General features: G+C 39.4%; 1 protein-coding gene across 3 annotated transcripts in view; it reads right to left on the bottom strand.

Moving 5' to 3' along the window:
* Positions 1 to 330: 330 nt before the first annotated feature.
* The window catches only part of LOC125458161 (zinc finger protein 346-like), a 52,074-nt gene continuing 28,931 nt past the window's right edge, over positions 331 to 23,473 (bottom strand). For 2 of the 3 annotated variants that reach the window (XM_059650805.1, XM_059650806.1), the window contains 3 exons: positions 17,938 to 18,150; positions 11,713 to 11,812; positions 331 to 1,995 (listed from right to left, as the gene is read on the bottom strand). In XM_059650805.1, the coding sequence (XP_059506788.1) occupies positions 1,923 to 1,995; positions 11,713 to 11,812; positions 17,938 to 18,150 (386 nt within the window). In that variant the 3' untranslated portion in view covers positions 331 to 1,922. The remainder of the gene's footprint in view (positions 1,996 to 11,712; positions 11,813 to 17,937; positions 18,151 to 23,473) is intronic. The other variant, XM_059650807.1, reaches the window with a different exon arrangement.

Raw genomic sequence — 23,473 nt, 5'->3', positions numbered from 1 at the left:
GATCTGGCTCTCACAAAATACAATGCAGCATTCATTCTGTACCACACTGCAGTGGCAGCCTAGATTTTTATACTCAGGTTTCTGAAGTGGGACATATGGCTGCAAGCAACAACTCTACCACTATGAAGAAAAGACACATTTCTTAGTCATATAGTTTAATACCACTCATTTACTGGGATACGTCAAAGCATTTGACGCTTGCAAATATTACTTAGAAGTGGAAATTTTATGGAAATATTTTTATACAAACAAAATACAGGGATGGTCTGGAGTACAGCGAATGTTCAAATACTGAATAGAAGGGATAACAGGATTAAAAGCAGACAACACTTTGATAGGGAAACTAATTCTACATTTATTGTGCACGAAGAGAATAAAAGTACAAAAACTGTCAAGGGTCACAGATTTTTCAACAAATCTTGTGAGGTCTAAGTATGTATTGGAAGCAAAGGAAGAAAAGTCTAAATGCTTAAAACAGACACCCAAATTATGTAAATACGGAAGAGTACGCTGAGCTCCTGGGTCCATTCTTGTATGAGGTCTGCACACAGTTCAGTTCAGTTCAGAACAGATGTTTTCAGTCACTGACAATTAAAGCAGTTTCCCTTCTGTTCCCCATTATAGGTCAAGTAATTTAAAAAAAACACAAACATACACAACAAAATATAGTGTCAGAACACACCAAACATACTACTTTTTTTATGGCATCTTAAACATTAACATTTGTTGCACATGTATTAACCTCCAGGTTTCTCAACATAAGTCACCCAATCTGAAAGTGTGTTCAGGTCTGAAATGTATGCAGCACTCAGGGTCACTTAGAGGCAGCTCGTAATTTAAAGGATTGCTGGGATGAGGTGACATTTTACAGCAAATTCAAAATAAATCAAGTTATTAACTAACAAGGTGTGAACTGTGGCCCAATTTTTGATTGACAACAAATTGGTCTATTCAAAATAATGTTTGAACAGTTAGGAATAGTAATAAACTACGAATAATCTGTTGAATGCTGCAGTAACTACTAACTACTGCCTTTTCAGATAGTCATCACATGCGATGTTATATGATGCTCTATCAAACCATTTTCCAGTGTTGCAAGTCAAAATAACCAGCTGTAAATAAATTCGAGGGATTAGCTTGCATAAAGTTTTAGATAATTGTGATATGCTAATTATCAGATATCAGACAAGAATGGCCATTTAATAATGAAATTCAGCAATGAGACAGATATGGGACACAGATTTCTCAAGCCTCCGAATATGCAAGAGATGATAAATCAGGATTAGTCCCATTAATTAAAAAGACTGCATCTCATTCAGTTCCTCCACAATCAGTCTAACAAGAACCAGCTAAGATTCATGTTGTCGGGAGACAGCTAGAAAATTGTTAACATTAGATCATTTAAATGGGATGGTGAAAGAAGCACAATCAGGTTATGGCACATCAGTGCAATGATTTACAAACAATGTCTTCATCTTAACTAGGCTGCAATTCAAAGGCTACCAAGCTAGTTGTACAGCAAACATTTAGAATTGTTCATTTGTACCAAAGTTTCCTGCCATTCCCTAAAGAGCGAAACCAACTTTACTGGGCTTAAGAAACAAATGGAATTAAGAGACAGGGCTACAAGTTTTTCAATTCAGTTACCAAAGTACTGAGTTGGAGGCATCTCCCATAGCTAAACAAATGATGAAAAGCACCACTTGCTACTTTAAATGTAGTTCTTTTACTTCCAATCTCTTCAGCTTTCTGCACAAACTTAAAATTAAAACAAACACATTGGGCCCTAGAGCTCAGCATAATAGGTTGTTGTATCAGTAGAAGTGTTTTCTCAACAGTATGCAGATCCAAACATGAACTTGGGCCAACAGGCCTCTGCATGAGTAACATTCACTGATGAGGAGAGCACCATGCCAACATTGTTAGATGACGTCATCTTCAAAAAGTTCAAAGCCCCCTTCATCATCTTCTGCAGTAAATTCATTAGGTTTCAACCTGAGGAGAGACAAAAGAGTAAAGACTCTCATGAAAGTTTAGGATAAGTTCATACAATCACTGAGGTACTGCGTACAGTAAAGATGCTTTTAGAATTACTCTCAAATATTTTCTTAAACATTTCCTCCTTGTCTCCTCCTACAAATGACAAATCTAAATGAATATCAAAACAAGTTGGGTCGAAGATTTACAGTATGGTTCATTTAAAAAGTTAGACTGGCATCATATGCTTGTTTGTTGATCCTCAAAGTAAGCTCTGAGCAATACAATTAAAAGCAACATCATGGCCACAATGGTAAAGTTTTTACTTTTCCCACTGACACAGTCTATACTTTGCTTATTATTATTATGCCAGAAATACAGTTAACAAAGGCAACTGAATAAAGCATGCTTCAAAACATACACTGTTTAAGCATTTTATTTTGCACTCATGAGGTCAATTCATTAGAAACACCAATACCAAGGGAAAACAATATTTATACTGAACAAGCAGACAGTGCTGACTGTTTGGCAAATATACTCTGGTAGAGGCGCTGCCATGGAAGATGCACCAGTTAACACTTACTGACATTTAACACTGCCCTGAGAAATGAACAAACGTTTTAAACCAATTTGCGAACCGATCAGCGCTTTCCTCTCAAGCAGGGCGAAGGATATTGTCTCTTTACTTTGGCATTTCTCATAAATTACCCAGATGAGTACAAAATTGAAAGGTTTCAACAAAATGTCTTTTCTCAGCAATGCTCAGGTTTTGTACTATCAAAGAATTATCTGAAGACTGTCTTCTAAATCCATTTATTAAAGTGGTAAATCAGTGTCCTAACACACTGCATGTAAGCCAGCAAGCAAACTAACTACTTCTGTTTAAAATGACTTTAAAATAAAATTCAAAAAAAGAGAGGAATTCAGGTACAACATAAGTACATTGCGCCTGTCTTCACCAAAGGCGTTTTTTAAGTGTGGAAGGAAACAATAAGAGAAATTGAGTACAATAAAAACAGATGTAAAGGATTAGTGATAATGGGAACTGCAGATGCTGGAGAATCCCAGATAACAAAGTGTGGGGCTGGATGAACACAGCAGGCCAAGCAGCATCTTAGGAGCCAAAAAGCTGATGTTTCAGGCCTAGACCCTTCATCAGGGTCTAGGCCCAAAACGTCAGCTTTTGTGCTCCTAAGATACTGCTCGGCCCGCTGTGTTCATCCAGCTCCACACTTTTGTTATCCTGTAAAGGATTAGTGTTCGGTACTATCCTGGGCAGTACATTTTGGGAAGCACATCAGGATCCTGCATTGGGTATAGAGACGGTTTACCAAGATTGAGGCAATTCAATTACGTGTAGGAATTGTAAAAGCAAAGAACTGTTTTCTTTTTGGAGTATCACAATAACAAAATACAAAATCAATTCAAAATGGTGGGGGTGGGGATGGGGGTATTTAATGTGGCACGTGAATCAATAAACAATGGAAGCAGACTTGAAATAATTATCAGAAGAATGAAAGGGAGAAATGAGGATAAATTTCTTTTTGGTTTTTTTAAATATTTGGAATGCACTACCTGCAGTAATATGTTGAAGTCAGATTCTATTTGAACTTTACACAGCAATCAGACATAAACTGAAGACAGTTTAACTGCATGATTATGAGGAAGTAAGCAGAAAAAGCCTTCTAAAACAACAGGAAGGCCTGTAAAGCATTAGTGAAATGTAGAGATAGCAAGACATGCCAAATAGTGGGTAAAAAAAAGACATTAGATGTCGCCTGATGTTCATTCTCGCACTACACTTTCTACATTATAAAGAGATCAAAGAAAGGAATCAATGGGGGATAAGTGTCTTTTGTCTTTAAACAGCATGGAGAACACCAACAGAATGTAACTGTAATGGCAGAAAAGGTAGAATATAATCATTTTAAAGAATCATAGGTTCTGTTTCCATTCTGTATGACTAACTAGTCCAACTAGTCCATGCCCACGATGTTCCCAAACTAAGCTAGTTCCATTTGTCTGCTTTTGGTCTATACTCCTCTAAACCCTTCCTATTCATGTATTTATCCAAATGTCTTTCAAATGTTGTAACTGTACCTACATCCACCACTTCCTCTGGCAGTTCATTTCCACACACAAACCACTCTGCGTAAAAATACTGCCCCTCATCCTTTGTAAAACTTGCTCTTCCTGTGTAAAAATATGCCCACTAGTTTTGAATTTTCCCAACCCTAGTGAAAAGACCCTTGCTATTCAACTTATCTATGCCCCTCATGATTTTATAAACTTCTATAAAGTCACCTTGCAACCTCATATGCTCCTGAAAAAAAGTACTAGCCTATTGAGCCTATTTTTACAACTTAAACTGCACATTAAGACCGTAAGACATAGGAGTGGAAATAAGGCCATTTGGCCCATCAAGTCCACTCCGCCATTTAAATCATGGCTGACGGGCATTTCAACTCCACTTCCCTGCACTCTCCCCGTAGCCCTTGATTCCTTCTGAGATCAAGAATTTGTCGCTCTATGCCTTGAAGGCATCCAACATCCCGGCCTTCACTGCACTCCGTGGCAATGAATTCCACAAGCCCACCACTCTCTGGCTGAAGAAATGTCATCTCATTTCAGTTTTAAATTTAGCCCCTCTAATTTTAAGGCTGTGCCGACGGGTCCTAGTCTCTCCGCCTAACGGAAACAACTTCCTAGCGTCCACCCCTTCAAAACCATACATTATCTTGTAAGTTTCTATTAGATCTCCCCTCAACCTTCTAAACTCTAATGAGTACAATCCCAGGATCCTTAGCCGTTCATCATACGTTAAACCTCCAGGGATCATCCGTGTGAATCTCCACTGGACACGCTCCAGGGCTACTATGTCCTTCCTGACGTGTGGGGCCCAAAATTGGACACAGTATTCTAAATGGGGCCTAACGAGAGCTTTATAAAGCCTCAGGAGCACATCACTACTTTTATATTCCAAACCTCTTGAGATAAACAACAACATTACATTCGCTTTCTTAATTACGGACTCTACCTGCAAGTTAACCTTTAGAGAATCCTGGACCAACACTCCCAGATCCCTTTGTACTTCTGCTTTGCAATTTTCTCACCATTTAGAAAATAGTCCATGCCTGTATTCTTTTTTCCAAAGTGCAAAACCTCACATTTACTCACATTGAATTTCATCAGCCATTTCCTGGACCACTCTCCTAAACTGTCTAAATCTTTCTGCAGCTTCCCCACCTCTTCAGTACTACCTGCCTGTCCACCTAGCTTCGTATCATCGGCAAACTTCGCCAGAATGCCCCCGTCCCTTCATCCAGATCATTACAGTTAAAGTGAACAGCTGCGGCCCCAACGCTGAACCCTGCAGGACACTACTCATCACCAGTTGCCATTCCGAAAAAGAGCCTTTTATCCCAACTCTCTGCCTTCTGTCAGACAGCCAATCCTCAATCCAAGCCAGTAGCTCACCTCGAACACCATGGGCCCTCACCTTGCTCAGCAGCCTCCCGTGAGGCAACGTATCAAAAGCCTTTTGGAAGTCTAGATAGGTAACATCTACTGGGTTTCCCTGGTCTAGCATACTTGTTACCTCTTCAAATAATTCTAACAGGTTTGTCAGGCACGACCTCCCCTTACTAAATGCATGCTGACTTGTTCTAATCTGACCCTGCACTTCCAGGAATTTAGAAATCTCATCCTTGGCAATGGATTCTAGAATTTTACCAACTACCGAGGTTAGGCTAATCGGCCTATAATTTTCCATCTTTTGCCTTGATCCATTCTTAAACAAGGGGGTTACAACAGCAATTTTCTAATCATCTGGGACTTTCCCCGACTCCAGTGACTTTTGAAAGATCACGACCAAAGCCTCCGCTATTTCCTCAGCCACCTCCCTCAGAACTCTAGGATGTAGCCATCGGGGCCAGGAGATTTATCAATTTTTAGACCTTTTAGCTTTTCTAGCACTTCTTTTGTAATGCCTACCATACTCAACTGTGACCCCTGGCTCTCCCTAATTGTTGGCATACTACTCATGTCTTCCACTGTGAAGACTGACGCAAAGTACTTATTAAGTTCTTCAGCTATTTCCTTAGCTCCCATCACTAGCCTTCCAACATCAATTTGGAGCGGCCCAGTATCTACTTTTGCCTCTCGTTTGTTTCTTATGTATTGAAAGAAGCTTTTACTATCATTTCTAATATTACTAGCTAGCCTACCTTCATATTTGATCTTCTCCTTCCTTATTGCTCTCTTTGTTATCCTCTGTTTGTTTTTGTAGCCTTCCCAATCTTCTGATTTCCCAGTGCTCTTGGCCACTTTATAGGCTCTCTCTTTTTCTTTGATATATTTCCTGACTTCCTTTGTCAGCCATGGCTGTCTAATCCCACCCCGGATAATCTTTCTTTTCTTTGGGATGAACCTCTGTACTGTGGTGTCCTCAATTACACCCAGAAACCCCTGCCATTGTTGCTCTACTGTCTTCCCCACTAGGCTCTGCTTCCAGTCGATTTTCGTCAATTCCTCTCTCATGCCCCGGTAATTACCTTTATTTAACTGTAATACCATTACATCCGATTTCGCCTTCTCTCTTTCAAACTGCAGACTGAACTCTACCATATTATGATCGCTGCCTCCTAAGTGTTCCCTTACTTTAAGGTCTTTTATAAAGTCTGGCTCATTACATAGCACTAAGTCCAGAATAGCCTGCTCCCTTGTGGGCTCCGTCACAAGCTGTTCCAAAAAGCCATCCTGCAAACATTCCATGAATCCCTTTTCTTTGGATCCACCGGCAACATTATTCACCCAATCCACCTGCATATTGAAGTCCCCCATGATCACCGTGACCTTGCCTTTCTGACATGCCCTATCTATTTCTCGGTGCATCTTGCGCCCTGGTCCTGATCAGTGTTAGGAGGTCTGTACATAACTCCCATTATAGTTTTTTTGCCTTTGTGGTTCCTCAATTCCACCCACATCTTTTGACCCTACTTCATTCAGTGCCGTAGATTTAATTTCATTCTTAACTACCAAGGCAACACCACCCCCTCTGCCCACCTCCCTGTCTTTTCAATATGTTGTGAATCCTTGGATGTTTAACTGCCAGTCCTGAACTCCCTGCAACCATGTCTCTGTGATGCCTACCACATCATAATCATTCAAGAGGATTTGTGCTGTTAATTTATCTACTTTGTTGCGAATACTACGAGCATTTAAGAAAGTTAGCATTAAGGCATTTTATTTAACATTATTAGAGAGGTTGGAAATCCCAAGATGTCTTAAGCTATCCTTCCTTTTTGCTGTATTCCTAGTCTGCCTCGAACTTAAATCCACCTGTACACATGCTATCCTGTTGCATATCTTTCCATTTAACTCCACACTCCCTGTCTCTTTCACTTTCCCTTCCCCCCCGACTCAGAAGTTTAAAGTCCTACTGACCACCCTATGTATCCTTTTCGCTAGAACATTCCTAGCACCATCTCTGTAATTTTTTCTGAACATTCACCAATTTAATATTTTTCTTTCTAGCACCCCAGAAGACACTGAATCCCAGATTTAAATCCTCACTTGGCATGAAAGGAGAACAAGTTCTTGGTAAACGCAATGCAGAGATAGTGGATGCATTGATTATGACGTTCCAAAATTCCCTGGAATCTTGAAAGGTACCAGTGCTTTGGAAACATGGTAAGATGACATCCTCATTCAAAGGAGATTGACAACAAGTGGTCAACTGAGGACCAGTTAGTTTGATCTCTGTCATGGGGAAGTTGCTGAAGTCTATCATAAAGAAGGTGATAGCTAAACACTTGGAAAAGCAAAGTTCGATTCACAGTGTCAGTGCAGTTTCATGGAGGGAAGTTGTGCTTGGCTTACATTCACAAAGAACCCCAAGGTAGATAATGGTTATCTGGTGGGTGTGGTATATCTAAACAGCATTTGACACGGTACTGCACAAAAGAATGATCCAGAAGGTTAGATCCCAGTGGGTTTGGGGTAGAGTACAGGCCTGGAGAGAGGATTGTCTGACTGACTGAAAGAAACCACAGGGTCGGGATAAATGAGTCCTTCTCTGGATGACAAACTGTAACTAGGTGAGATGCCACATGATTCAGTTCTTGGACCTTAACTATTTACAATCTACATAAATGACTTGCAAACAGAGACAGCGTGTTAAGATAATAACATTTGCAAATGATACAAAGCAGGTTGTGACAAAGAGATAAAGAGTTTGTAGATGGATATTGAAAGGCTAGGATGGGCAGAAGTTTAATTTTAAGTGCAAGGTTGTCCATTTTTGGCCAGAAAAATAAAGGGCAAATTATTATTTAAAAATGGGAAGTAAATTCAAAGTGTGTCAGTGCAGGGAGATCTGGGTCGCCTTTTGCGTGAGTTGCAGAAACTGGATATGCAGGTGCAGCTAAGAAGAAAGGCAAATGGAGTGTTGGCATTCATTGCAAAAGAACTGCATTATAAAAGTAAATCAGTGTTGTTACAATCAAGACATTGGCGAGGCCACACTTGCAAGTATTGTGTCTAGTTGGTCTCCTTATTTAAAGATAGGTTTGGTAGCACTGGAGGCAGTTCAGAGGAGGTTCACCAGATTGATTTCAGGATGAAAGGACTGTCATATAAAAAGTGTGGTTATATAGACTGGGCTTGTACTCACTGGAGTTCAGAAGCATGAGGTATATAAAATACTACAAAGGATTGATAAGGTGGACGTTGGACAAATGATTCCCACTGCCCCCACTGTTCAAAAGTCTTAGCAAGAGATCACAGATATTGAGAGAGAGGATGTAGGTTCAACATCTGAGATAAAGAAAATCTACTTCTCAAAGGGTTGCGAATCTGTGGAACTCATTTTCCTACAGTGCAGTGGAGGCAGAGTCAATCAACAGATTCAAAAAAAGAAATCTGATAAAGTGAGATAAAGGGCTATGGGGAGCAGGCAGGAGAGAGAGAGGAGTGAGACCAGGATAACATCAGCCAGAATAATGTTAAACAGCAGAGGAGACTCAAAAGGTTGAATTTCCTACTCCCGCTCCTAATTCATATGCGTAAGCTCATTAGCATTTTACGAAGTATTTAAGAATCAGTTTTACTGCACATCAAAAACCCTTTTTAGAGTACATTGTGGTGGATGCCGGAAATAATCAGTAGTTTTGGTGGCATCTGATGTGGATACCTTTCAACTTTTTAGGCCAATCCTATCAAATGCTCCTCTTTACTCAAATCACAACACTGTTCTGGGGCCTTGATTCTTCTTTTTAGAATTTTAAATGTTTCCTAATTTAAATTCCACACATCTCCCCAACTTTTTAGTTTGAAGCTTCACCTAAAATCATAGTTATACAATCCACCAGGACATTGGTCCCAATTTGTTCTAAGCAAACAACCTATTTTCCTAGTGCTGGCGCCAGTACCATGAATTTAAAAAAATCCTTTGACACACTATTCTTTGAATTAGACGTTCAATGCTTTCATGTTTCGACTTTATATCAATTTGTGCATTGCTCTGGTCCTGCACCCTGGTTCCTAAAATTCCTTCATCAGAACCCCAGTTCTCCAAAGTCACTGATTCGTATGTGCACAAAGATAACTGGATCAGCCTTGTCCTATTTTAAATTCTTTCCCAGCTGAGAGGAAATGTCTTCAGCCTTAGCACTAGGCTGGTACCTTGGAATCGCCAATTACAGCTCCAGAAACAAAATTTATTCCCCTGACTGTACCTCATCCTACCAATACAACAGTATCTTTCATTTCGACCACTTGACTGGCCTTCTGCAGCACAATGCCATGTTTAATTTGCTTATTCACCTTTCAGATTTTATCCCTCATCCACACTGGCAGCAAAACATTTCTGCTAGTTCAGAGTAAAGGTCTTTCAGCAGTGCACCACAAGTTCCCATATCTCCTTTCATAATCACTGATCAAATGTGCACCACTGCCCAACTGGTGTGACTATCTATTTGATAAAAGGTGCCCATGTCACTCATCTCTTCCCTGATGCACTATAAGATCTGCACCTCAGTCTCCCAATTTAACAAACCTGAATTTCCTCAAGGTGCAAATACTTACTGCAGATGTGGTTATCCAGATGACAATGGTCCCTGCAAAGTGCCATATGCTATAGTTGTGGTGTACCATCTTCAAACAATTCCTATTTAAGTCCACTTTATTTACTTAATTTTCTATGGATGTAATCAAATTTACAATAACTCTTAAATAGTTTCTTATGTATCCAGCATATCATCAAACTATTGGAATTTTGCCTTGAATGGGAAATTCCCACACTTTGTAATCACTTCCCAAGAAAGAATCAAGCAATGAAGGAAAAGTGGTTGACGTTCTTAGATTCCTTTAGGCACAAGCACATTAAAAAAAACTGGTAAATTTGTTTTTATTGGTTTACATCCATTAATCAAAAGATATCAGTTTTAATTGCAATCTAGTAGATGAAGTGGCAATGTCCTTAACTAAGAGAAACTCTACAACCTCAAGAACTCTACGATACACAGACACAAAACTATTTGACTGGTTTGGCACTGGTTCATCCAAATCATCCTAGGGCACAGAAGTGGCTTAAAACAAAAGAAGCAAATTTTGCTAGCACGGACCAAGTGAGATGCTAAATCAGCAACATAGTTTGATTTAGAAGTCTAAGGCAATGCATTATCAAGCTATTGTCAATAAATTCTGAGTCAACAAATTTAAATGAAGAGTAACTGAAGACTGTCCCAGTCACACAAGGGATAATGTAGTTTCAATGTTTATGGTACTGCACTTGTTAATAGTAATTCAGAGGTTGAGTTTGGGCATCATTGTAGCAAGTTGTTAAGAATTTAGAATTTGTAACCTGGCATCAAACAAAATAACCACAGAAGTTGGGGCATGGCTTTAAAACACCCCACGGGTTCACAGATGCTCCCCCTCATCTCAGTTTTGATATTTTATCCCAAATCCCTAGCCACATAACCAGTTCTTACTGTTCCCTGAAGTGGCAATAAACGTAACTTTACTCGCACTGCTACATTTAAAGGACAAATTAAAATATAAAAGCTGGCAACAGATGATCCGAAGGTGGATGAGAAGTAGGCCAATGGAAGAAGTGTATGCTGTAAGCAATGGTGCATGCCCCTAATTCAACACTACTAGCAGATGCACTTAGTAGTTTTTCCAGTGTGAAAAATATTCATCATATTCGTACATCATTAAGCTGCTTGGGCCTCCAAAACAACGCTGTGAATCAGGACTACTGGTCAGTGAATGATCCTAGAAGTGTAATCTTCTGGCTTAAACCTATAATTTGAACTATTTTCACAAACACATGGCTCAAACACACTTCAGCTGTATATAGGTCACTGAAGAATTCACAAGTAAAAAAGACTTTCCCCTACAGCCTATTTTGTTCACAATGGATACAACTGACAAAGGAAGCAGATCAGATTTTCACCCAGTCATTTCGAAATGGAACTTAAATGCAAAAATGAAGAAAGCTGAATGCACACATTCTAACAATTCTGCACACTAGATCGCTGAAATAACCAGATTAATTAAATCAAAATTGTTTTCCACGTTAAAGTGAAGATAGCTCTAATGGACTCATCTCTGATTCATATCAAACTAAGTTGCTGTCATTTTTGTCTGTCCTGTGTAGATTGTTGTGTGCTGCTAAGAACAGGATAACTTTTATAGGTTTGCTTAAAAAAAACAGGTAAGTGTACTTACTGGTTCTGGTGTTTGGTTCCCTGGATGTGTGCCTGATACTGTTCTATTGAGTTCAGAACAATGTTACAGGTGTTACAGGGATAGCCTTTAGCAGCAGCAGCTGTGAAAGATTATAATTTAGTTACCTACCATAATAAACAACTGTTAAATAATGCAATTACCTGCCTATAAGTTCAATTATCAAAAGTTGAAATTACAAGGAAGCTTATTTTGTCACTATTTGTTTAGCTGCCTGGTTTTGTTTCCTCATCCTCCTATTTTATCACTTTACAACAATGGTTTTACACACGCTTTATGGCTTGATTAAAATCACTTTATCATTTGCTCCTAAATTCTGTTTTTTAGAAAAACGGTAATCTAAACTTATGGTCAACAGTAATTAAACAAAATTCAGTCATCATCAAAGAAAAGTGGGCAGATTATCACATTTAGGGTGTTTAATGCAAACGGAGAGCACACCCCCTTGCAAAAATGCCTTTATTGTGGTTATGAGAAGAATCTTCACGCACACAGTGGTGCATATATGGTATGGGCTGCCAGAGGAAGCAGTTGAAGCAGGTACAATTGCAACATTTAAAAGACATTTGGATACATACATGGTTGGGAAGGGTTTAGAGGGATATGGACCAAATGTGGGTGGTTGAAACCAGCTGAGTGGGCACCACAGTCAGCATGGGGAAGCTTCCATGCTGTATTACTTTATAACTCCTAATAGTGGGTGGGTGGGGGGAGAAGAGAAAATCAATAGATAAACTGGTCAGGCAGGAGGAATTAAACTTACAAGTCATCTATTAGCCTGCTGTTAATTATGGATCTATGCAAAACCTTTCACAGGAGAACTCTGTACAACTCCAGGCTTCACTCTAAAGGAAGGATGCTGATATAGGACACATTCCAAAAGGAAATATAAATGTGAACATAACCGTAAACACATAACGAGAAAAGTTTTCCTCAGAGCAGAGGATATTAGGACAATAGTATGATAGAGTTATAAAACAAATCCATTAGAGTTTGAGGAGGTCCAAAATAAGAAGCTAAATTAGTTACTGTCTCTTTCTTTTCATAGTATTTCAGGATGGATGAATATTGCATTTTTCTTTACTCCTTCACAGAACGTGGTCATTGCTGCCATTTACTGTTCATGCTAAACTACCCAAGAGACACAATTGAGTGACCGACTGGGCCATTTCCAAGGACTAGTATGAGTCATATTGCTACAAATGTCGAGTCACATTTTGGCCAGAGTGGATAAGATGACAAATTTACAGATTTCCTTCCCGAAGGACACCACTGAATCACTGAACGGATTGATTTTAATGAGAGTCATTTCATGGTCACCATTACAAGCATTTTCTAAAAAAAAACTCCCTATTTTTTAAATAATTGAACTTAGATTTCCCTCTGCCAAGGTGACATTTGAACTCATATCCTCAACTCACCCTTCTGAAATGCTATGCCAGCAACATGGCCACTATATTATACCCCATGACCACGAAGGCTCAGATTTGCTATGTAGTAAACACGATTAGTGGTGCATGTTACAGGCTATTCTTTTATGAACAGAAAAAACTGGGAAAGCAGCAGGAGGTAGTTGTATGAAAAACAAACCTCATTACCCAGGTAGTATAATGAGATTTCAGCCAAAGTAATCAGATTGTGGAAACAGAAAAGTGAAATTCAGAAGTAGTAACAATTACAAGACTATGGCAAAAACCATCTACAGACCTCCTCATAGTGATAATGCAGTTCGGTTTGGAACTGCATATACAGAGTTCAGGGAATCGGATAGCAAAATTAATGTGGTTACAGCATAATAGGTAAATTTCACAGACTACAAAAACATTTCAAATAATAAAAGGAAATGAATTTAAATGAATTTGGGACAGCGCAAGAATGAAAGCAATCCACTCAGTCTCTCATGTTTGTTCCACCATTCAGTTGGGTAAAGGCTAATCTACAATTAAATTCCATTTGCTCATTTTGGTTCTATATTCCGTAAATACCCTTGCAATGCTACACAGACACCACAAACCCGAACTTACCAATGATCTACTTTTAGTTTGTACATAATGAACACATCCACTCCCTGTGAGATTTATCTGCTGTGCCACAATCTATTGATACTCTTCCTTTGAACTTGCTTTGATCCATAAAATCCTCATCTACCTTTCAGGCTTTGGTTCAGATTTTCAAATTTCACACCTTAAAACCTTGGAGTCGATCCTGTCTTTTATGGACAGTGCATGACCTGCTGTGCATTTCCATAATTTTCTGTTTTTATTTCACATTCCAGCATTTGCAGTTTTCCCATTTGTTTTGCTTTCTAAGGCAAAATCATTTATTTTCTTGCTTTGTTAATGTAGCTCTTTCAAATATTTATCTGCTTCAGTAAAATATGAAGTTACATAACTCTGGAAGGTAGTTCTCAAATACATTTAGTGTAGCTTTAGCTGTATTGACTTGATGGGGCTAAAGGCCTCTTCTGTACTGTATGATTCTCATTATTTAAGAGTTAATACTTCCAGTGAAAACAATTTTTTTTGACACAAAAAACATTTTGCATTTCTCAAACTTTACAGGCAACGTGTAAACCTTTAGCTCCACAGTGAGCTAGGTGTTTTACGTTGACATGATACAAAACAGGCTGCTGATTCCTGCTTTTGGTGTAGCCATTACTTGTCCTGATGTATTTTTTTGCCACATATACAGCAAGAATATGTGGTACATTATAGTTAAATCTAAAAGCAGTATACAAAAGTCATTGGAGAAGGCAACTATTCAGAACATGCAAGAATAATAGGCCCCATGAGATAAGAGACCACCTTTTTCAAAAGAATGACACAGCATAGAAAGTACTTGTATTTTGACAGCAGATTTCAGCAGCAAATTTTCACCGCAAGTGACCAATGGAGACCAGTGATTCTGCCTCAAGTATTGCTATTACCATGGAGCCAAAATATTAGCTGCAGGACTAAGTGAAATTTTTTTACAACCACTCATATTTCAAACAACAGTAGTTTGGGAATGGGAAGTTACAATTAAAAAGCCAAAGCTGACAGTTTTGATAAGGAAAAAAATAAGTTCTCTAGCAGAGGAGAAAACAATGTGGTAAGAGTACCTCATAGATATGCTGTAATATCGATACAACTCAATACAAAGCTTGCCTGTATCTCAACATACATTAAAACATATCAATACATTTGTAACTGTACAACATTAAACCAAATTACATGATCCCTAATGAAATTCACCAAAGATCCTTCAGTAGCACCTACCACACCTACAGCCACTTCCACCTAGAAAGACAAGGGCTGCACATGCATGGGAACAGCATCACCCTCAAGTTCCCTTCCAAGCCACTCACCATCCTGAGTTCGATATACATTGCCGTTCCTTCGCTGTCACTGCGTCAAAATCCTTGATTTCCCTCCCTGATGGCATTTTGGGTCAACCCACAACAGGTGGACTGCAGCCATTCATGAAAGCAGCTCACCAACTTCTTAATGGCAACTAGGGACAGGTAATGAACACTGGCCAGCCAGCAACGCCCACGTCCCACAGATAAATTAAAAGGTTCAGTTGGATCAAAACAGTGACTAGTCCAGTCTTAAAGACCACTAATATTCCAGATCAGTCAACATAACTTCAGGTCAGGTGTGGGTGTGCGAGCAGTCATGTGCACATAAGTTCATACCATATCTCACAGGAAATGGAAGGAGTATAGGGCTAAGCTATTGCATCCTTCAATGGAAGCAGCACATAAACATCCACAGTCTTGTGTTACACACAGTCAATGGGGAAACATTCTACAGACTGCTTGTGAACCAGACCCCAGAATGAAAGTCAGAACTGATGTTTACAACGTGCAGTCGCACAGACAAATGGAAGAGTAGAAGCACATTTGTTTTTTCTTTGGATATTGGAAATTTTAGCCATGTTTGAAGTTTGCCTGTTTTCAACTAGGAAAATTCTATTCAACGTTAGGTGCAATAATTGGTTTCAAAATTAGGAGAAGACATTTTCAAAAGGCCAGATGCAGTGAACAGATGACATACAAAGCATGTCGAATGATGCTGGTTTTCAATTACCCAGCCAAGTAGTGCAAGGTCATAAAGAACCAGATAATGAATCAACGATCCAAATTGTTCATTTGAATTGCACCTCATCAAAAATGTATTGAACTGGGAATACCGATTGATTCTAGTTTTTTGGATGAAGACATAAATACTTCTACAGAGCTGTACAGTACAAAAATCCTCAGTGAGCCTCCGGTGAAGCGCTGGTGTTATGTCCCGTTTTCTATTTATCTGTTTAGGTTTCCTTGGGTTGGTGATGTCATTTCCTGTTCTTTTTCTCAGAGGATGGTAGATTGGCTCCAAATCAATGTGTTTGTTGATGGAGTTCCGGTTGGAATGCCATGCTTCTAGGAATTCTCGTGCGTGTCTCTGTTTGGCTTGTCCTAGGAGAGATGTGTTGTCCCATTCAAAGTGGTGTCCTTCCTCATCTGTATTTAAAGATACGAGTGATAGTGGGTCATGTCGTTTTGTGGTTAGTTGATGTTCATGTATCCTGGTGGCTAGCTTTCTGCCTGTTTGTCCAATGTAGTGTTTGTCACAGTTCTTGCAAGGTATTTTGCAGATGACGTTCGTTTTGCTTGTTGTCTGTATAGGGTCTTTTAAGTTCATTAGCTGCTGTTTTAGTGTGTTGGTGGGTTTGTGGGCTACCCTGATGCCAAGAGGTCCGAGTAGTCTGGCAGTCATTTCGGAAATGTCTTTGATGTAGGGGAGAGTGGTTATGGTTTCTGGGCCCGTTTTGTCTGTTTGTTTGCAACAATCAGCAACAAACCCAAACAAACAGACAAAATGGGCCCAGAAACCATAACCACTCTCCCCTACATCAAAGACATTTCCGAAATGACTGCCAGACTACTCGGAACTCTTGGCATCAGGGTAGCCCACAAACCCACCAACACACTAAAACAGCAGCTAATGAACTTAAAAGACCCTATACAGACAACAAGCAAAACGAACGTCATCTACAAAATACCTTGCAAGAACTGTGACAAACACTACATTGGACAAACAGGCAGAAAGCTAGCCACCAGGATACATGAACATCAACTAACCACAAAACGACATGACCCACTATCACTCGTATCCTTACATACAGATGAGGAAGGGACAACACATCCATCCTAGGACAAGCCAAACAGAGACACACACGAGAATTCCTAGAAGCATGGCATTCCAACCGGAACTCCATCAACAAACACATTGATTTGGAGCCCATCTCCCATCCCCTGAGAAAAAGAACAGGAAATGACATCACCAACCCAAGGAAACCTAAACAGATAAATAGAAAGCGGGACGTAATACCAGCGCTTCACCGGAGGCTCACTGATGATGTTACCTAGAATGGTGACGAAACGTCTGAAAACTAACCTTCCAGCTCAGCAAGCAAACTCACATCCAGAACGTCAACCTGGGCTACAAATCTTCTCAAAACTCGCTAACAAAAATCCATCAGCTTTGAACTGAAACAAATGCTGATATTCCTTTTATAAACAATATAAAGCAAGTGGCATCAAACCTACATATTGATAAGTTATTTAAGTCTCCATTTCATTTTTCCATTAAATAAAGTAAATCAGAAAGTCATTCTTCTAATAATGGCTTGGTGATACACTTACTTTTTAATTTGTTAGCCACAAAAAAAACTACAAAATACTAAATGCCACATGTTTCTCAAGTCTAAGTAAATTCTTCTCATTTCACATGAAATTCTTCATATGAAAATAGTAATAATACTCTAAGCTTAATGCTGCTTTTCAAATGTTAATATTGAAGGTGCACATGTATTATACAAAAAAATGAAAGTTTCCAAAGAGTACCACAATTTACTCTGCTGATTTCTGAAAGTTGGTCTTCAATCAGCTTAAGAATAGAACACAATATTTAACCCAGAAATAAATATAACACCGAAATGCTGATAATCCGAAATAAAAATAACAAAATAGCAGAAATACACAGCAGACATGTCAGAATCTTGAAAAATCAATGATGAATTGATGGTATGGATGTAAGCTTTCTTAAATGCTAATGTAAGGCCTCTGATAGCAATGTAATCTTTAGCAGATACTGTGAGGCCTGCAGTGTATTTCCAACATTTAACCCCTTTTCTATCCATGTATGCAGTTCACTAGCTGTCTGCAGGTTTTATACTCACAGTTATTATCAGTTTGCCCCAGTTGTTCCAACAACTTTGCTTTTGTCTCACGCTTCTTGTGTCTTTTACCCACATAGTGTTGTTTAGCAATAGCAGGATGGTTAAAAAAAGCTTGACACAGGCTACAGTATTTGTCAGGGTCACTGCTCCCAGGTTCAACATTGGACTGCTCAGTAAAAGTTGGGACATCTTCTTTCTTTGCCTTTGGGGCAGCTGCAACAAAAGAAAACATCCAAGATGTTCACACACAATTGACCTGGAGAAAGAAAAATGTATCCTTACATAAACTTTTATAAACATTAGAGTGAAGGTGGTTTCGGTCAGGCAACTATAAATTGAACAGCTTAAATGTAACAATCATTAATGCTTTAATACTCTACAAGCAACAAGGACAATAATCCCAACAATAGTTACTCCATCAGAACTATTTTGAGAAATGTTCGTCCTGATATTTTAAAGTTTTGAAATATAGATTTACAGTGAATGGAATTGCCTGTTTCTGGCTTTTATTTTTACCATCAAAATACTGCCAATGATTTCAAATAGTGACAAAATATAAAATATTAATATATGAAGTCTCACCTTACACGAAATTATCTCCAAACTGAACAAATAATTACACTTAATTACACGATGGCTGGAAATGTCACTGCTAATTTGTAGAAACTGCCTTGTAGTATGAAAGCCCGTTCCAGAACAGAAATAAAATGTTGATCCTGTAATTAACTATATTGTAGGTTGCATTTACAATCTCAGCTAACTCTTAAATACTCAAACTTAACAGCCTGCGCCTAAACAGAAAATTCACAAGCTCCTTCAGCCGTGTGTTAAAGGAAACCTCTTAAAAGGCATTACGGATTGTTCTGTTACCTTCAGGGTAATTGCAACATGCCACTTTTCAAGGGCTACTCTTCCTTATTTACATTCATAACTGGCCCCATTTTCCATTAGACACACCCAGAACTGGAGCTTATGAAACTGTTGCCTGTTCATACGACTCACAGCCTTCATCTTTTACCATTACACAAAGCACGTTAATGAGTGTAGGTAATGGAGAGAACAATTTGTTTGCCAGTGACAATTTCTAAAGCTTACACAGTGCATTATCTCAAGGATCTCATGGGGCCCAAGCACAAGGAAATGACTTAGTATGGCCCAGTTTATAAGAAAACATGAACAGGAGTAAGCTGATCAGCTTATTGAGCTGTATCCCATTATGCAACCGGTATTTAGAAATCTGTCAATCTGTACTTTATTTGTACTCAACAACTGAGCTTCCACAGCCCTCTGGCGGAGAGAATCAAGACTCACAACTCTCTTAATAAAACAATTACTCCTCATCTTGGTCTTAAATGTCTTCTGCTTATTTTTGTTAGTGTTCCTTGATTCTAGACTGCCAAACCATGGTAAACATCTGCCAAAATGAATGGGACAAAAAATGGCACATTGTACTTCACGTTTTCAGCATTTTCACGTCACAGGGAAATACAACAAAATTCAGACCCAATTCCAAGACTGGATTCTGATACTCCAGTGCAATACTGAGAAAGTGCTGTGTTGTCAAGACATAACACCCTTCAAATGTAATAAAGCAATTTGTTCCTGTCATTCAACTGGATATGAGCTATTCACTGGCAATATTTGAAAAACAGAATGTTTCTCCTGGTACCCTAGCAAAAATTTCTCTCTCAACTACAAGAACAAAAAAAGGTCATTTTTGGGAGTAGATATGGGGGTGGCCAACACAAGAGTACAAAGGGTTTTCAGCAAGTCCAAAGGGAACAATTCGGCTGCAGTCCGAAAGGAATACAGGAAGTGCAGGAAGGAACTTAAGAAAGCACTTAGAAGAGCAAAAAGGGGGCATGAGAAAGGACTTGTGAACAAGATTATAGAGAATTCTAAGATATTTCATAAATACATTGAAGGGAAGAGATTAACCAGGGAAAGATTAGGTCCCATTAGGAACTAAGAAGACAATCTGTAAGTGAAACCGCAAGATATTGGAAGGGTGTTGAAAATATTCACAGTGGAAAAGGATGATTTAGGTAAGGAATTCGGGAAAAGGAACTGTGAGGAACTCGCACAGTTTGACATAGAAAATGGGAGGCATTGGAGACTGTCGGGCTTTAAAGCAGGCAAATCCCCTGGCCCAGATGAACTGCATCCCAGGCTGTTATGGGAGGCATAGCAGGAAATTACAGAGGCTTTGACACAAATTCTAAATTCATCTCTGGCCAGAGGGAAAGGTGCTAGAGGACTATAGAATGGCTGATGGGGTACTGCGCTTCTTAAAAAGTGGAAGACATGAACCAGGAAATTACAGACCAGTGAGTGTCGTATCAGCAGCAGGGAAACTGTTGGAGAAAATTCTGAAAAAGGAGCAAGTTAATAATCAATTGGAAAGGCATGGCATAATTTGGGATATTCAGCATGGCTTTGTCAGAGAGAGGTCATGCCTAACCAATTATTAAGAATCTTTTGAAAATGTGATCAAGTGTGTGGATGAGGGAAGTTCAGTTATTGTAATTTATATGAATTTTAGCAAAGCTTTTGACATGTTCCTGCGTGGGAGACTAATTGAGAAGATTAAAGTATGTGCAATTCAGGGAAACTCAGTGAGGTGGATCTGAACTGGCTTAGTAATAGTTGTAGAACTGGATGAACACAGCAGGCCAAGCAGCATCAGGGGAGGAGGAAGTCTGACGTTTTGGGCGTAGACCCTTCTTCAGACCCTTTTTCTATATACTTGAGTTTAGAAGGATGAGAGGGGATCTGATTGAGGCGTATAAGATTATTAAGGGATTGGACACTCTGGAGGCAGGAAGCATGTTTCCGCTGATGGGTAAGTCCAGAACCAGAGAACACAGTTTAAGAATAAGGGGTAGGCCATTTAGAACAGGAGTTGAGGAAAAACGTCTTCACCCAGAGTGTGTGGCGGATATATGGAATGCTCTGCCCCAGAAGGCAGTGGAGGCCAACTCCCTGGACACTTCCAAGAAACAGATGGATAGAGCTCTTAAAAAATAGTGGAGTCAAGGGTTATGGGGATAAGGCAGGAACAGGATACTGATTGTGGATGATCAGCCTTGATCATAATGAATGGAGGTGCTGGCTCGAAGGGCCGAACGGCCTACTCCTGCACCCATTGTCGATTGTCTATAGTGGTAGAAGGCTGTTTGAGTGACTGAAGGCTGGTGTCCAACGATGTACCATAAGGATTAGTACTGGGAATCTTATATATAAATAAAAAATACATATATCAAACAATATGATAAAGATGAAAATGTAGGGGCAATGATAAGCAAATTTGGAGACAACACCATGACTGGTAGAGTGGTTAACAGTGAGGAAGATGGTTGTAGGTTACAGGAAGATATAGATGGGTTGGCCAGATGGGCAGACTGGTGGCAGATAGTATTTAACTCTAATAAGTGTGAGGTGACGCACTTTGGAAGAGGAAACAAGACAAGGGAATATTTTGAACGGTAGGGCACTAGGTAGCTTAGAGGGACGGAGGGATCTTGGGGTAATTATTCACAGATCCCTGAAGTCAGCAGAGCATATGAATAGGATAGTTAAAGCAGCATATGGGACACTTGCTTTCATCAGCCAAGACATAGTATGTAAGAACAAGGAAGTATTACTGGAGTTGTACAGAGCATTGGCCAGGTCATAAGTGGAGTACCGTGTACAGTACTCACTACAGGAAGGATTTGATTAGACTGAAAAGGAGTACACAGGAGATTCCCAGGATGTAGCCTAGAATAGAGAAATTGAGCTATAAAGAGAAACTTGATGGGCTTGAATTGTTTTCTTTAGAGCACGCAAGACTGAGGGAGAACATGATTGAGGTGTGTAAGATAATGAGGGGTACAGAAGGGTTGATTAGGGAGCAGCTGTTCCCTTGTCCGTCTCGAGGGAGTACAGTTTTAGGGTAAGGGGCAAGAGATTCAGAGGGGATCTGGGGAAAAAACATTTTCACGCAGCAGGTGGTCAGAATCTGGAATTCGCTAATCGGAAAGGTGCTGAAGGTCAGAAATTTTACAACCTTTAGAATATTTGTATGAGCACTTCAAAATACTACAATATTCGAGGACAAGTGCAGGCAATTGGGATTAGCACATTTTCAGTGGTAGTAATGGTGGTGCAGGCTTGAGGGACCAAAGGGATTTTTTTCTGTACTATATGATTCTATGAAGTTTGAGAGACATTTGAGATAAAGTATGAAATAAACCAAAAATTTTAAAGTCTTAAAAGATGTTTTCACAATGGTGCTATTTTAGATCGGGCTATAAGACACTTGTTTGATAACCCAGCTCCCAATTTTTAAGATCAACCAAATCCCCGATAACTAGGCTTGTAGTCTGGTTTTTTTTGGGTCTGTAACCCTTGATCTGATAAGGAAGTCAAATTTAGCACTGCCAGCTTGGGAGTCAGTTTACAGATTCTGGTCACCAAGAATCTGAATCCAAAAAAATGACAATATAAAACTAACGAAACAGAACAGCAGATACTGGATATCTGAAACAAAAACAAAGGCTGCTGGAAAAATTCAGCAAGTCTGGTAGTAGGCTGTCAGAAGAAGGGTCACTGGACTGAAACGCTGGTTCTGCTTTCTCTTCACAGATGCTTAAAGACCTGCCAAGTTTCACCTGAATTTTGCTTTTTATTGCAGTATAAAAGCAGTTAAAATATTGCTGTTGCTCTAAGCAAGTTTCACGGTTTAACACAAAAGTAATGTTCTCAAAAAGCAAGCAGTTCAATCAATTTCAAACTGAAACCCAGTCGCTATAGTTTAGCCACTTGATTCAGCTAATTTGTTCATTCTCAGCTGCTGGCATTATTTGTCCAAAGACCAGTTAGTTCCAGTATCCAATCTCTACATTGTGCTGTGGAACATGTTCAAATTGTTTTGCCAAAGGCATGAATACAGCAATCCTACCAATATTCTAATACTTAACTCCGTTTCGTACAGTTGAACAAAACTTAAGTGGTAGTACTTGACAACTTAGAACATAGAACAGTACAGGCTCGCGATGTTGCGCCAAACTTTACCCTAAACATAAGGTCTACCTAACCTCCACCTCTACCTTATACTATCATCCATATGCCTATCTAATAGCCACTTAAATGTCCACAATGCGGCCAACTCCACTACCCTCTCCGGCAATGCATTCCACGCCCCGACCACTCCGAGTAAAGAAACTACCTCTGACGTCTCCCCTATATCTACCTCCACTCATTTTAAAAACTATGCCCCCTTGTAATAGCTATGTCCACCCCAGGAAAGAGTCTCTGGCTGTCCACTCTATTTATACCTCTGATCATTTTGTACACCTCTGTCAAGTCACCTCTCATCCTTCGTTGTTCTAATAGAGAAAAGCCCTAGCTCTCTTAACCTATCCTCATAAGATCTTACCTCCATTTCAGGCAACATCCTAGTAAATCTCCTCTGCACCTTTTCCAATGCTTCCACATCTTTCCTGTAATGAGGTGACCAGAACTGGACACAGTACTCCAGATGTGGTCAAACCAG

Source organism: Stegostoma tigrinum, chromosome 13 (assembly GCF_030684315.1).
Source record: "Stegostoma tigrinum isolate sSteTig4 chromosome 13, sSteTig4.hap1, whole genome shotgun sequence".
NCBI classification, from domain to species: Eukaryota; Metazoa; Chordata; class Chondrichthyes; order Orectolobiformes; family Stegostomatidae; genus Stegostoma; species Stegostoma tigrinum.
The sequence above is the reverse complement of the archived record's forward strand: the minus strand, read 5'-3'. Positions and strand labels throughout refer to the sequence as shown.